Source organism: Hypanus sabinus, chromosome 22 (assembly GCF_030144855.1).
Source record: "Hypanus sabinus isolate sHypSab1 chromosome 22, sHypSab1.hap1, whole genome shotgun sequence".
NCBI classification, from domain to species: Eukaryota; Metazoa; Chordata; class Chondrichthyes; order Myliobatiformes; family Dasyatidae; genus Hypanus; species Hypanus sabinus.
Genome location: NC_082727.1, coordinates 50,933,920 through 50,950,823, shown reverse-complemented (window position 1 = coordinate 50,950,823; position 16,904 = coordinate 50,933,920). Strand labels below are relative to the sequence as shown.

The window sequence follows — 16,904 nt, the reverse complement described above, 5'->3', positions numbered from 1 at the left end:
AATCATCACTCACATATGTCATGAAATCTTCCTTTGTGACCCCAGTACAGTGTAATACATAAAATTGCTACAGTACTGTGCAAAAGTCTTCGGTACTCTAGCTATATTTATGTGCCTAAGATTTTTGCACAGTACCATACAACAGGGTTGATTTTTTTTGTTTATTTCTCTGTACTTGAACAACCCTTTTACTTTTTATTTACCTCTACCCTTAAGAGACACAAACAGACTCTCCTGAAGGTAGCAGAATGCGTAGCTAACGTAGTAAAGAAGACACATGGGACAGAAAGATGATGCTAGATGTGTATTAACATATTAGTTTAGTAGCACAGGAATGCAATAAAACTCAAAGATTCTGCCACACTTTGCATTTTTGTGGTGCCAGATTCACAAACTTTGCAGACTGTTCAATTTTTTTTCTTATTGATAGCTCAGCACAATTTAAAATCATTAGTTTAGATGTTATGGAGTATAATAATACATTTTCCAGTTAACCCAGTATGTTTAAATAGTGCACAGGAAGCAGGAGATCATGTGAACTGGAGCATCAATGAGCTTCTGGGTAGTGTGGGAACAGGAGTCACATTGACTCAAGGAAGTGCAGTAATGGGGCCCTGCTGAATTTCAGGGGAGCATGTGAAACATCACTGGTAAGGCAGATGACAAAAACCATCCTGATTTCCAAATAGCTAGATAATGGATTAATGAAGTATTCCTGTAATGTGTATCCTGGTTACAGATCTGCAAGATAAATTGCAATTGGGCGGCTGCAAATGAAATTAACGAAACTGCTGCACTGGTTTGTGAGCTTTAGTTATGAACAAAGATTAGACAGACTCAAAATGCTGGAGTAATTCAGCAAGCCAGGCAGCACCTATGGAAAAGAGTAAACAGTCAACGTTTTAGGCTGAGACTCTTCTTCAGGACATGGTCTCAGCCCGAAACGTCGATTGTTTTCTCTTTTCCTTACATGCTACGTAACCCGCTGAGTTCCTGCAGCATTTTGTGTTTGTTGCTTTTGATTTCTAGCATCTGAAGATTTTCTCATGTTTGTGATTAGACAGACTGTCATCTATTTTGAAAGAAATAAGGCTGAGGAGCAATGGAGGCATTTAGGCTTATGAAGTAAACCTGCTGCAGAGAGATTGATATGTAGAGGGCATAGAGGAATGGATTGAGAATTGAGAAGCTTTTGATCTCTCAGGTTTAATTTACCCTCTTAAGATGTGGGCAGTGCACAAACCTGAATGCACACTTAGAAAACTGTATCTTGCAAGTTTATGAGTCAAAAGTTGGACAGTGGAAAAAGGCTGAAAATCTCTTTGTCAGCCGCCATTACCATATTGAGTGAATTGGCCTTTTGTGTCACGGATTTTTGTCAAAACCCTCTGTCGATAATTACTACTACCATAGTCACCATTAATGCCAACATAAAGTGAAACATAGATTGATTACATTTTGACTTTTTTAATGGGGTAGTGGTCTTGTAAAAAGTGTGAAGAAGGGCCTGTACTGTGCTGTAATGTCCTATGTTCTTAAAGACCAGAAGGATGATCTCTAACTGGGTGATAATGATGTACATTTGACGCCCTCACTGGAGAAAGTGTGACTTAGAGAGCATCAGATAACATCCAAATAATAATTAAAGGTGATATTTCATGTAAGAGCTATACTTATTCCAAGTTCCTGCATATAAGCACAATCATCTCTGCTTGATATTGTTATGGTTCCAAGATCATTAATAGCATAAGAAATCCAGGGCACAGAGGTAGGAGTTGAGGATGCCATCGTCTGCCTGCTGAACCGTGTCTACACCCACCCGGACAAGCCGGCGAGCACTGTGAGGGTCATGTTTTTTGACTTCTCCAGTGCGTTCAACACCATCTGCCCTACTCTGCTGTATGAGAAGCTGACAGTGATGCAGGTGGATGCTTCCCTGGTGTCATGGATTATTGATTACCTGACTGGCAGACCACAGTACGTGCGCTTGCAACACTGTGTGTCAGACAGAGTGGTCAGCAGCACTGGGCCTCCACAGGGGACTGTCCTGTCTCCCTTTCTCTTCACCACCTACACCTCGGACTTCAACTACTGCACAGAGTCTTGCCATCTTCAGAAGTTTTCTGATGACTCTGCCATAGTTGGATGCATCAGCAAGGGAGATGAGGCTGAGTACAGGGCTACGGTGGGAAACTTTGTCACATGGTGCGAGCAGAATCACCTGCAGCTTAATGTGAAAAAGACTAAGGAGCTAGTGGTGGACCTGAGGAGGACTAAGGCACCAGTGACCCCTGTTTCCATCCAAGGGGTCAGTGTGGACATGGTGGAGGATTACAAATACCTGGGGATACGAATTGACAATAAACTGGACTGGTCAAAGAACACTGAGGCTGTCTACAAGAAGGGTCAGAGCCGTCTCTACTTCCTGAGGAGACTGAAGTCCTTTAACATCTGCCGGATGATGCTGAGGATATTCTACCAGTCGGTGGTGGCCAGTGCTATCATGTTTGCTGTTGTGTGCTGGGGCAGCAGGCTGAGGGTAGCAGACACCAACAGAATCAACAAACTCATTCGTAAGGCCAGTAATGTTGTGGGGGTGGAACTGGACTCTCTCACGGTGGTGTCTGAAAAGAGGACGCTGTCCAAGTTGCCTGCCATCTTGGACAATGTCTCCCATCCACTCCATAATGTACTGGTTATGCACAGGAATACATTCAGCCAGAGATTCATTCCACTGAGATGTAACACTGAGCGTCATAGGAAGTCATTCCTCCCTGTGGCCATCAAACTTTACAACTCCTCCCTCAGAGTGTCAGACACTCTGAGCCAACAGATTTGTCCTGGACTTATTTCCACTTGGCATAATTTACTTATTATCATTTAATTATTTCTGGTTTTACTTTGTTATATTTCTACTCTATTCTTGGTTGGTGCAACTGTAATGAAACCCACTTTCCCTTGGGATTAATAAAGTCTGTCCGTCTGTCTGTAGTATGGCGATTAGCACAGAACAGTACGGGCAACTTGGGTTCAATTCCTGCCGCTGCCTGTAAGGAGTTTGTACGTTCTCGCCGTGACCACATGGGTTTCCTCCGGGGGAACCAGTTTCCTCACAATCCAAAGGCGTACTGTTTGTAAGTTTAATTATTCATTGTAAATAGTTCCGTGATAAGGCTGGGATTAAATCGGAGTATTGCAGCTCGATGGGCTGAAGAGCCCTATTCAGCACCGTATCTCAAAATAAATAACACAGATGAAAACACTATGCTGAGCGCAGTATATTACCTGACCTTTGAACACAATGTGTCAAATTTTGAGCTTCATAGAAGAACCTATTCTATATTTAGTTCCTGTTCTATATTTTAGAAAGTTTCCATTTTTTTTTCATAACTGCAGCATATGCTGTTTCTCTCCACTGTATCAATTCACAGTCATTGTAGTAGATTTAGACAGCATCTGTGCTAACATTTTATGTCTGTGGGATTTGTGGATGGAGAACGTCAACGTGTTACAAGAGAAGGAACCTCAGTTCTCGGAGGATTTGGTTACCTTGCAGTCTTTGCAGCAAAGTCCATGAGCACAAACAGCCTCAGGCTTCAATGTGCAAGTACTTGCGTTACAGCAGGGGTTGGTACATTCCTGAAAAGGGGGAAAAAAAAGGAATTTGTACGGTTACTTAAATGCATATTCTACTAGAAATTGAAGGAATAGACAATTACCAGAATACAAAGAGAATTGTAACCACCACAAGGTAACAAACCATTAAAATCTGTTTGTTTCCTTCAAAGATTTTTTTTTATCGTAGAACCTCTTCCTGACATATTGATTACGTTATGCTTTGCCTGTGCCATACCTAGATGTTCATTTATGGCCTATATGTGATAAAATACAGAACATAAATTTAATCAGTTGAGCAATTGACATTATTGACAAAGGCCACAACAGGCTAACCTGTGTGTGTTAGTTCAACTCTCATAATAAGCCTTGAAAATCGATGCAAGCTGATGAACTTGCAGTTTGGGAACAAAAATAAAGACAGCTCAAATTCAGACAGTGGAAGCATTCCTTTTGCTTTTCAGTTAGAAATAAGACACAGCTGGATAGTGTGCCGGTTTTTATTCACAAGAAGATTAGCGCTGAGGATGGTATTTAGTCTGTTAGCAAGTGAAGGCATCTCCCCCCCGCCACCCCCCACTTTAAATGAACTTTACAGGAGGACCATTGAGAGCTGCATCTCCATCTGGTACAGGAGCAGCAGAGGACTGGGGACCGGAAGTCCCTACAAAGGACTGTGAGAACGGCTGAGAGGTTCATAGAGGTCTCTCTACCATCCATCAGGGACATTTCTCAGGAATGTTGGGCCCTTAGTATTATCAAGCACCCCACCCATCCAAGTAACATCCTCTTTGACATTCTACCATCAGGATGAGAAACTGCTTCTTCCATCAGGCCTGAGGCTTCTGAGCTCACTGCTGTATCACGTTCACTGGACAATTTGTACTGAATATTTAATTTATTCACTTTACTTTGTTTATCTATGCATAATTCATTTGTAGATTTAACTCTTACTTTCCTAAGGTAATGTGTATTACTTGTGTGTCATATGTACTACTGTGCTTTACACCTTGGTCCAGAGAAATAACGGTGTGCCCGTATATAGTTAATTGACAGTAAACTTGACTTGACTCAGTATGTCTAGCCAGACAAACCTGAATGACATTAATTGGAGACGTTGATAATTTCTTCAATTACTACATGGTTCTGGGTGGCTGCCCTTGACTGGTGGTGTTCCTTAAGAGTCAGTATTGGGATCACTACTTTTCACATTGTTTGTCAATGATTTGAATAATGGAATTGATGGCTTTGTGGATGATATGAGGATGGGTGGAGAGGTAGGTAGTGCTGAGGAAGCAATGCATTTGCAGTAGGACTTAGACAAATTCTGTTGGAATACTGTGCTGGGAAATGTATGATAATATATTTTGGTAAAAGGAACAATAGTGCAGACTATTATCTAAATGGGGAGAAGGTTCTAACATCAGACGTGCAGAGAGACGGAGTCCACGTGCAACATTGACATTTATTTCAAGAAGACTAGAATATAAAAGCAAGGAGATAATGCTGAGCCTTTATAAGACACTAGTCAGGCTGCACTTGGAGTATTGTCAACAGTTTTGGGCCCTATATCTCAGAAAGGACGTGTTGTCATTGGAGAGGGTCCAAAGGAGGTTCACTAGGATGATTCTGGGAATGAAGGGGTTAGCATATGCGGAGAGTTGGCAGCTTTGGGCCTGTACTCACTGGAATTTAGAAGAATTTGGGGGAATCTCATTGAAACCTACCGAATGTTGAAAGGATTAGATAGGGTGGATGTGGAGGGGATGTTTCCTATGGTGGGGGTATCCAAAACTACAGGACACAGCCCCAAAATTGAGGGACGACCTTTTAGAACAGAGGTAAGGAGGAATTGTTTTAGCCAGAGAATAGTGAATCTGTGGAATGTTCTGCCACAGACTGCGGTGGAGGCCACATCTGTGGGTATATTTAAGGCAGAAGTTCATTGTTTCCTGATCGGTCAAGGTATCAGAGGATATGGTGCGAAGGCAGGTGTATGGGGTTGAGTGGGATCCGGGATCAGCCATGATGGATTGGTGGAGCAGACTTGACGGGCTGAATGGCCTAATTCTGCTCTTTTGTCTTATGGCCTTTCATTAACCTCCCCCACTTTTTCTGGAAATGTACTTCACGTGCTAATATTCATGGATTTCAATCCTAAAATTACATTTAATAACTTTCAACTCCAATCCTCTGGTACTATTTATGTGCTCAGTCTGAAGAAATATATTATGTGAACTTCATACAATCTTAATCAAAACACCCAAAATGCTGGTAGAACTCAGCAGGTCAGGCAGTATCGATGGAAATGAATAAACAGTCGACAGTTCAGGCCGAGACACAATTGTCGATTGTTTATTCACTTTCATAGATCTGCTTGACCTGCTGAGTTCCTCCAGCAGTTTGTGTGTTGTGCTTTGTATTTCCAGGTTCTGCAGATTTTCTTGTACATACAGCCTTAATAACAATAATGTGTTATCTCAGATATTTTCACTCCAGAACGCAAATCACAGGTCTTGTCAGTCTTTTACCCATAACCTCCGCCTCTTGCAGCTAGAATTAGTCCAGTAGCAATTTGCTGCATTTTCTCTCGTGTTCTCTGATGTCTTGGCAACCAGCATTGGATGCAGAATTATTCTGATATATGCAAAACAAATTCTGATGATCATTTCCTTTTGTTCTACAATTTTAGACAGATATTTTAACTTTCTACAGGTGGCATTGAATGTTTTTCTGGATTAGCTGAATTAAATTAGAGTTGAGTCATTAGCCATTTCAACACTACTAAAAGTGATGTGTGCTGCTGATTCTTGCTTCTCATGCTTAGAACTCCCAGTTTATTTTCTAAAAGTTGATTGTTCTATCCATTTATATTTTTTCTTCTACTGAAAAAAAAAGAAAAAAAGAAGAGGCAATCTCATTAAGTAGTATTACTTTAGCCTGAATTTATAAATCACATTATTTACATAAATTAAACAGAACAGCACCAAGCTCCAAGGCCACTCCATTTAGGGTACGTCCACACTAGACCGGATAATTTTGAAAACGCCGGTTTTGTGCAAAAATGATAGGTGTCCACACTATGCGTTTTAAAAATATCTTCGTCGACATCGAAACAAGCAGCATGTTTGGTTTCGAATCTCGCTGTGAAAGTGTGCATTTGTGCAGTTACAGACTAGAAGAACTTGAACGACAGGCAGATGTTGGCTCTCGCGCAGGAGGACTTAAAAGTAAAAAAAACAAATCCTGGAGCATATGGAGGCAACCTACAGGGAGTTCACAGACAGTATGAACCGGCTGATGACGAACATTGAAAAACTGACTAACTCTGTTGCATTACTAAAGCACCTTGTTAAATGTGTAAATCATGTCTGCATCAGTATTATTTTGTATTTCCAGAAAATGTTACATTAGGCTGTTACACATCTATTGTCAGAGAAGTACTTGCATAAATAGGTAAACCACCTTCATACAAGCAAGGACAGAAAACAGGGCAAAGTGAGTGTACTTACTTATTCAGTAAGTTATGGGTCAAAGTATTTGGTGAGTACATTACTAACTCTTATGGCTTCAGTCTCGTTGCCGTCTGTTCTGAAATTGTTAGATTGTGGGGGGGGGGGGGGGGGTTGCGTTCAGGAAAACAATGAAATGGCATGCTGCTGCCTGACAGTGTTTTCAAAAATACACACTTTGGACAGTGTTTCTGAAAAGCTCCAGTTTCAGGGGACGAAAATGCCGTTTTAGTGTGGATGAAGGGTAAAAACAAAGAGGAAATGCTTCGGTTACGGACTTATCTGGTGTAGTGTGGACGTAGCCTTAGAAGCTCTCACCATTCCAAGATAATTCCCTATTGATTGTTGATCTCTGTCTGGGATGTGTTTTACTCATGTGCACATTGTGGAAATGACTCAGCCAGCCAAAGTGAGAAGACTGACTTAATTACTGCAATCAGACTTGGTGACGAAGCTGCTATTACTAACTGAGAGTGACTTTATGCCCATAATTTATTCATACCTATCTTTCACTCACTTCATTTCCTCCTCGCTGAGTGAATTGATTTTGCTCACTGTTTGCATTGGGCTTTTGCCTCTCCCATCTCTAATTAAGTTTGCAGATGATATAACAACTGACCTTGTGGTTGAGGAAAGCTTTGCAGGATTCAGATAGCTGAGTTGGGCAGACAATAAGGAGGTGAATGAAATTTAATCTAGACATGCGTAAGGCAGTGCAGTTTGGGGAAGTTCAAAAAGGCAAGGGGATAAGCAGAAAACGGGAGATAAAAGGAGTGTACTACATGATAACAGGCATAAATCGAATGGATATCCGGAGATTTTTTCCAAGGGCTGAAATGGTTAATACGAGGGAGCATAATTTTATAGTGATTGGAGGAAAGCACAGGATGCATGTCAGAGGAAACTTTTTTCTTTACACAGAGAATGGTGCATGGAACTTGCTGCCTAGGATGGTGGCAGAGGCTGATACATTAGGGACATTTAAGAAACTCTTAGATAAGCACATGGATGAAAGAAAAATGGAGGGCTATGTGGGAGGGAAGGTTAATGTGCACAGTTACATAGAATAGTACAGCACAGTAAAGGCCCTTCGGCCCATAATGTTGTGCCAACCCTTAAACCCTGCCTCCCAAATAACCCCCCACCTTAAATTCCTCCATATACTCATCTACTAGTCTCTTCAATTTCACTTCTAGTGTATCTTACGAGAAAAATATCCTGGGAAGTACTGACAATATTTATCATGACATTGTCAGGACTAGAAAATTGTAGCCATAAGAAATAATTGGATCAGCTAGCATTGGTTTCTTTGGAACAGGAGAGGGTGACGGGAAACTTAACTGAGGTGTTCAAAAGATACGGGACCTTGCTATGGTAGTGCAGTGGTTAGTACGGTGTTATTAAAGGTTGGAGCATTGGAGGTTGGAGTTTAATTCTGTAAGGAGTATGTACTTCCTCCCCATGAATGAATGGGTTTCCTCCAGGTCCTCTGCTTTCCTCCCACAGTCCAAAGAAGTACCAGTTAGTAGGTTAATTGTTCATTGCAAATTCTCCCATGATTAGTCTGGGGTTAAATCAGTGGGTTGCTGGTGGCGTGGCTTGAAGGGCAGGTATCTTTAAATAAGCGGATGGATGGATAGATGAATAGATAGATAGAAAGGGACTACTTCCCTTAGTAGAAGAGATATATATTTAAAATAATTGATAGAAGCATTAGAAGAGATGTAGGGTTCTGGAATTCACTACCTGGATATGGGGGGGTGGTGGTGTGTGTGTGTGTGTGTGGTGTGTGTGTGTGTGTGTGAGAGAGTGTGTGCGTGTGTGTGTATGTGTGCGTGTGTGTGTGTGTGTGTGTGTGTGAGAGAGTGTGTGCGTGTGTGTGTATGTGTGCGTGTGTGTGTGTGTGTGGTGTGTGTGTGTGTGTGTGTGTGTGTGTGTGTGTGTTCGCGCACGTGGCGGGGTGTTAGTATGGTGGGGGTGAGGAGGGCACAAAAATGGAAAGCATCATCATATTTAAAATGTGTCTGGATGTGTCCTTGAAGATTTGTGACCTGTAGGGGTAGAATCAAGTGCTGCAAGGCATAATTAAGTTAGAAAGCCCTTGTTCCACCAGCACGTAGATGATGGGCAAAGTGGCCACATAGTATCATTAAATTTCGATGATTTACAAATCATTGGCTGACATAATTTTGGCAAAGTAAGTTTTTTTAAACAAATCCTGTAACTGAGAATTTTGCTATACTGTATCTGGACTTACATGAAATATGTTAATATTTGCTTGGTCCCAACAGGCTTTTAAACTGGCTGCTTGGTTTGGAAGTTTCTTCTAAAACTACTACACTTCTTGCATTAATGTTTTGATAATACACATGTGGTTTTGACTCAGCTACCTGATGTTATACAATGACTTATTTACTACAGCACTAGTTCATAAGTATTCAGTAAAAATTAATTGGCTATAATAATTGCTATTCTGTATTTTATATATAATTTAGTCACCAAGCTGTTAAGAAATTTTTTCTTGAATTTTAAGGGAATCAGAAACAAATTCAATCCATGTTTTGTACTCTTACTTCAAGTTCCCCACAGTCGCACTCTTCGCCTTCCTCAACGTATCCATTGCCACATTTTTGCCCACCATAGAGCTGTTTTATTTCTGGCATATTGAAAAGGCACATTCCAACACCCTTTTCCAGGCTACTGTCCAGATCTTTCTTGCTACAGCTGCTAAAAACTGTGGGAAAAGGATATCTGAAAAAGGGGAAAAAGAAAGTGTTAAGCCAAATAAATGCAATTGTGTTACATTAGCATTTAACATCTGTATCAGGTGTCACAAGCAGCAACAGGACATTAATTCTACAGAAAGTAGAGTCTGATTAATTAACATGTTTGGTCTACAGCCTAAGCAACCAGGTTTAATGTTGCTTACAATATATGGCAGTCATTATGGTACAGGGCTGTATAAAATTTAGACTGTGAACATCAGTTTGAGATTAAATATGATGCTACTATTTACAACCAAAGTGCACTCAACAGCTGCTGCAATATTTAACATTTATTTATATAAAATTCATTCTGCTGAGTGATGACTGGTGAAGCAAAGATGTCCAGTAAGGAAGGCAAATGCAAGGTTAGCATTCATTTTGAGAGGATTAGAATATAAATGCAAGGATGAAATGCTGAGGCTTTGGTCAGATCACACTTGGAGTATTGTGAAGAACTTTGGGCCCCTATTTAAGAAAGGATCTGCTAACATTGGAGAGGCCCAGTGGAGGTTCACAGCAATGAAAGGGTTAATGTATGAGGAGCATTTGATGGCTCTGGGCCTGCACTCATTGGAGTTTAGAAGAATGAGGAGGGATCTCATAGAAATCTATCAAACATTGAAAGGCCCTAGATAAAGTAGATGTGGAGAGGATGTTTCCAATAGTGGAGGTGTCTAAGATCAGAGGGCACAGACTTAGAATAGAAGAACAGACACTGGGAGGTATTTCTTTTGCCAGAGGGTGGGTGAATCTGGGGAATTCATTACCGCAGATGGCAGTGAAGGCAAAGTCATTGTGTATACTTAAAGTGGATGTAGATGGGTTCTTGATTAGTAAGGGCATCAAAAGTTATGGTGAGAAGGCAGGAGAAATGGGGTTGAGAGGGATAACGATGGACTGGCAGAGCAGACTTGATGGGCTGAATGGCCTAATTCTGCTCCTATGTCTTTTGGTCTAGTTTATGGTGACATGATGGTAATAACTTGTTCAGTTGGGATAATGACATGATTTTATCAATTGTAGATATCTTACAGCACAGAAAGAAAGTGCTCACTTCCAGTGCTATGGCTTGACATGAGCTACTTCATATCCTCATTAGATGCTATTAACATATAAACCATTACGTAACGTTAGCAAAGAAACTATTATGGCGAAGCATCAGAGCAGAACCATGGAATGCACCTGATTCAGAATTACTGACATAACGCTGCATGACCAAATACAAATGAATATTTGTCAGTGAAATTATCCTATCAGAAATCACAAGCAGCAAGAAAGAAATTGAAAGCAGGGACCATATATTCCGCCAGTAATTACTGCAGCAATCTCGTTCATGCTGAAGAAAAGTTAACTTGTTAACATTTACTGAAATGGATTCATACACTTGATCTATGGCCACAAGCTCAATTACTACAAAAGCTGTGTGTATATATTTCTCATAATTATGCATATTCCTACAGTAACTACTCAGTATCCAAAATTTCTTCACTGAAATTTGCTACGTGCCGAATACTATATCCAGTGACTAAGCTCAATCCCTTCCTTTGTTTTAGTAACTGGTGAGAGAAGCTTCCCATTCTGGCAAGCACACAAAATCAGTGGGCGATATCAATCCTCTGGTCAGATTGCATGCCCCGCAGCCATTCTTTTTGGAAGTGCTACACTTTAGAAAACAAGTGAAGGAAGAAAGGGAGAGAGGTAAAGCGTCAGCTGCAGGCCTGTTGGCAAAACATCTGGCTTTTGTTGAAGAACTCAAGGGCCAAAGATCTGATGTTTTCATCTCTTCCTCGCTGACAATCACCTCAATGATGTGAGTATAGCCCCTTCTCTACTCCCTGTACGCCCATGATGGTGTGTCTAGTCTCAACTCAAACATCATCTATACACTTGACAGCGACATCGTTGGCATAATTTTGGATGGTGACGAGGAGGAGTACAGTAGCAGGATAGACCAGCTCGTTGAGTTGTGTTGCAACAACAATCTTGAAGTCAATGTCACTAAGACTGAGGGATTGATTGTGGACTTCAGGAAGAAGTCAAGAAAGCACACACAAGTCTTCATTGAGATATTAGCAGTGGAAAGTATAAGCAGCTTCAAGTTCCTGGGTGTCAATATGTCTGATGATCTACCCTGGGCAAAGCAAATTGATGTGGAAACCATAGAAAGGGTGCAGAGAATATTTACAGGGATGTTGCCTGGATTGGGGAGCATGCCTTATGAGAATAGGTTGAGTGAACTCAGCCTTTTCTCCTTGGAGCGACGGAGGATGAGAGGTGACCTGATAGAGGTGTATAAGATAATGAGAGGCATTGATCATGTGGACAGTCAGAGGCTTTTTCCCAGGGTTGAAATGGCGAGCACGAGGGGGCATAGTTTTAAGATGCTTGGAAGTAGGTACAGAGGAGATGTCAGGGGTAATTTTTTTTACACAGAGAACGGTCAGTGCGTGGAATGGGCTGCCGGCGGCAGTGGTGGAGGCGGAAATGGTAGGATCTTTTAAGAAACTCTTGGATAGCTACATGGAGCTTAGAAAAATAGAGGGCTATAGGGAAGCCAAGGTAATTCTAAGGTAAGGACATGTTCGGCACAGCTTTGTGGGCCAGAGGGCCTGTATTGTGCTGTAGGTTTTCTATGTTTCTAGTTACAAAGAAGGTACAACAGTGGCTATATTTTATTAGGAGTTTGAGGAACCTTGGCACGTCACCCAAGACTCTCGTAAATTTTTTTCAGATGTATCATGGAGAGCATTCTAACTTCATTGCATCACTATCTGGTATAAAGGCGCTGTTGCACAGGATTGTAAAAAGTGGCAGCAAGTTGTAAACTCAGCCAGTTTCATCCTGAGAACTGGACTCCCCAACATCGAGGACATCTTCAAAAAGATAGCACCTGCCCTTAAGAAGCCACATCACCCAGGCCATGCCCTCTTCTCGTTGCTGCCATCAAGGAGGATACATACTCAGCATTTTAGGAACAGCTTTTTCCCTTCTGCCATCGATTTCTGAATGGACAATGAACCCATGTGCATTACCTGACTATGTTTTTTTTTCACTTTTAAAAAATCTTTTTGCATTACTGATTTAATTATATATATATATATATATATATCGATAAGAAATAAATCTATATATTTCTCATTGTATTTTATAGTTTTATTATTATTATGTATTGCATTGTACTGCTGCTGCAAAACAACAAATTTCACGACATAGACCAGTGATATTAAACCTGTTTCTGATTCTGATTGGACATTTAGTTTGCTTTGCCTTCTTCCTAGGCACCTTCATAAATTTTAACAATAGATGAAGACCCCATTCTAAGTTTCTTACGAGTACACTGGAGATGTATGTTCCTTCATTAATAACTTCATGATATGCTAGATGCATGCCTATTGTTACAGCAAATGTGGTTTTACTTGGAGAAGCTTGGAGATCCTAAAGACTGAGGACCTATCCAAAATGATATCTACCTTCTTTCTTCCATCCTGAGAAAGCCCTTTCCTGCATACTCAGTATGGAGGATGCACACAAGACCAATTGGATTTTGATGGTTAGCATCTAAAACATTTATTTACAAAGACAGCCTGATAGAAGATGACTAAATAAGGGTATCAATAAATCAATTTTGAAATATGACTTCAATGACAAGCATATCTGTACACCCTTCTCCATAATCAAATAATTTGCTATTAGCAACGTGAATAACTAATCAATTTTCAGTCAGCACTTGTAATAAATCAAGAAAGACTAGTAGTATGTACATGCTACATTGCAACTCAGAAGGTGGCAACATACAAACTAGGAAAAATTGGTGTTTTCTTTTGAGCTGCAACATTAGTTCCACACGCTTCTACCTATAAACTCCAGACATTCAGACTTATAACATAATAAACACATGCAAATATAACTGATTTGGAAACAAACATAATTATCCCACAGTCCATGTTTTTGATTTTTTTCTTTGCTCTCCTAGTCTCAGGCTAAGGAACCCCTTTTAGGTAACTCCAGTAAAACAATGTGTAAAGCAGTTGGGAGCTGGCTTAACCAGCAATGTGGTGCTCACTCCTGGATGTCTTGGTAGAGGATAATTGATTCTTGAATTTTCTGTAGAATGCTTCCAGCATAAGACAGATCTAGATGATGTCAACAGTACTCCAATGACCAAAATACATTTGCAGTGTAACACTGAACTGTTTTTTATTCATTCAGGGAACAGATGAGTTTTACTAATTCCCTTACCACTGAAATTGTGCTATTTAAAAGGTCACTGATTGATGTACTGTACATTTACTTCCTTACTGAGATTTGTGACTTACTATGATCTCAAACGTGCTCCACTGTTGTGACTTCTGTTTTATCTATGGTTGTCTCTCTTAGCTTCCAGGCCCCCGGATCATTCTACATTTCTCAGTGCTACATTGCAAAGGTCACTAAATCTCCATACAAAAGGAAAAATACTTCAAAGTTCAATAAATCCAATAACCTCAAAAGAAAGACCCCACCAAATGGGCATCCAACCAGTGTGCAAAAGACAATAAGCTGCAAATATTAAAAGAAAAAAAAATAAATGAAGCAATAAATATCAAGAACATGAGATGACAAGTCCTTGAAAGTGAGTCCATAGGTTGTGGGATCATTTCAGTGATGGGGCAAAGTGAAATTGAGTGAAGTTATCCCCTCTGGTTCAAGAGCCTGATGGCTGAGTGGTAGTAATCATTCCTGAACCTGGTGGTGTGACTCCTGAGGCTCCTGTACCTTCTTCCTCCTGTTGGGAACTTGCTTTAGCTCACAGAAGCAGTCAAAGAGGCTTCCCAGAAAGGCAATTATTCAATGGATACCCTCACACAGTATAACTCCTTACAGACACTGTCTGACAAACTCCTTCCAAAAGCAGCTCCAAAAGATCATCGTGGCCCTCTGTGCAAAGACTCTGCTACTCATTGGCACTATTCTGCACCAGCAAATGGAAATCAAAAATAAATCTACAAATGCTTTACATGTGAAATAAAAACAGAAGATGCGAGAAACACAAAGCAGATTGGGCAGCATCTGTGGAAAAGTAAAGTTAATATTTTGGGCCAAATCCATTAATTCAGCTAGGACTTACCCCTAGTCCAGCAGAAGACCTTGGGCAACCAACCTGCCCAAGCTCCTCTGATGTTCTATGGGCATTTGGCTATCCCTTCCTATCACCATATATACGTGTCAGCATTCCACTTTGCAGAAAGATTGCTACTTGTACAGTGCTGCGCAGAAGTCTTAGGCACATATAAAAATTCTGTAAAAATAAGAACTGAAAAGTTTCTAAATATCACAAAAATTACTATAAAGAGTGGTAAACTGTAAAAATCAGAATCAAATCAATATTTGGTGTGACCACCCTTTGCCTTTAAAATGGCACCAATTTTCTTAGGTATACTGTCATGCAGTTTTATAAGAAAGTCGTCTGGCAGGTTGTTCCAAACATCTTGAGGAATTTGCCACAGGTCTTCTGATGACTTTGGCTGTCTAATCTTGCTCCTGTCTCTCCAGGTACTCCCAGACAGCCTTGATGATGTTGAGATCAGGGCTCTGTGGAGGCCACACCATCGGAAAATATATAAACAACCTAGGGTGCCTGAGACTATTTGCACAGACTGTACATTGATATATTCCTTTAAAGCTGGCTGCCAAGACTGTAGCTACAAAGCTAAATGCTGGCTACTGTGAGATCAATGAAGGTAGGCCGTATGCAGTATGGATTTATCAGGGAAACCTAACAATGGTGTTTTGTGATGCTTGCAACTAAAGTTTATAATCTTTAAGGGATTTATTCAATGTTGTTTTAAAGCCACTAAAGTGTAATAAAGAAATTTCTCAGCCCATAGCATGTAAGTGATCTCTGTTTTACTTCATTCTACTGTTCCTTGAGCAGAACTTGCTTCCCTTCATCAGTTAACTCACTCCAAATGTACATAAATCTTCAAATAATAATTCTACTGAACTGCTGAGAACCAACAATATGTTATTTTATTTGCGTTCAGTGGGTCCGTGTACAATGACTAGATAAGAAAGCAAGGATGTAATGTCTGGGTTATATAAAAAACTGGTGAGACCTCACCTGGAGTATTGTGAGCAGTTTGGGCCCCTTATCTGAGCATGATGAGCTGACACTGGAAAGTATTCAAAGGAGTTTTACAAAAATGACTCTGTGATTGAAAGGCTTGTCATATGAAGAGTGTTCAATAGCTCTGGGCCTCTACTCGCTGGAATTCAAAAGAATGAGGGGGCGACCTTATTGAAACCAGTCTAATCTTGAAAGATCTCGATTGAGTGGATGTGGAGAGGATGCTTTCTATATTGGGTCTAAGGCCAGAGGACACGGCCTCAGTGTAGAGGGGCATCCTTTTAGAATGGAGATAAGGAGGAATTTCTTCAGCCAAAGAATGGTGAATCTGTAGAATTTGTTGCTACAGGTGGCTGTGGAGGCCAAGTCATTGGGTATATTTAAGGCCAAAGTTGGTAGATCGTTGAATGCTTTGGGCTTGAAGGAATATGGAGAGAAGGCAGGAGACTGGGGTGAGAGGGAAAATGGAACAGCCATGATGAAATGGTGGAGCAGACTCAATGGGCCAAATGGCCTAATTCTGCTCCGAAACTTTATGGTCTTATTTCTGTGCGTGTATGTACATTTCTATTCCATTTCCCTTTGTTCCAGTCTGCTTTCTCTTATAAATGCTGTTCATCTGTAATATATGAAGGTTTCATATCTTTTCACAGATGCTAAGTGACCTGCTAAATGCTTCCAGGATTTCTGAGTCCTTTCTTAACACTATCATTACTTTCTAATTCCCTGCTGTCAATCCTTATAAACTTCTAATTCAGTCCAGATTGCAAGAACTGGAGAAGAAAGGGACTCTATTCAAGGATTGTCAAGTATTTTATTTCAATTACAGTTGACAATATGGAGAACATAAATTTAGCTAGAATAAACATAGTATTTCATGTTATAGATAAGTGTTAAAGGTGTCAC

At 40.5% G+C, this 16,904-nt stretch overlaps 1 protein-coding gene across 2 annotated transcripts in view; it reads right to left on the bottom strand.

The window, feature by feature from the left end:
* Window positions 1-16,904, bottom strand: part of LOC132379600 (disintegrin and metalloproteinase domain-containing protein 12-like) — a 364,937-nt gene that overhangs the window by 47,481 nt on the left and 300,552 nt on the right. For both annotated transcript variants that reach the window (XM_059947703.1, XM_059947705.1), the window contains 2 exons: window positions 9,701-9,878; window positions 3,550-3,639 (listed from right to left, as the gene is read on the bottom strand). In XM_059947703.1, coding sequence (XP_059803686.1) covers window positions 3,550-3,639; window positions 9,701-9,878 — 268 coding nt within the window. The remainder of the gene's footprint in view (window positions 1-3,549; window positions 3,640-9,700; window positions 9,879-16,904) is intronic.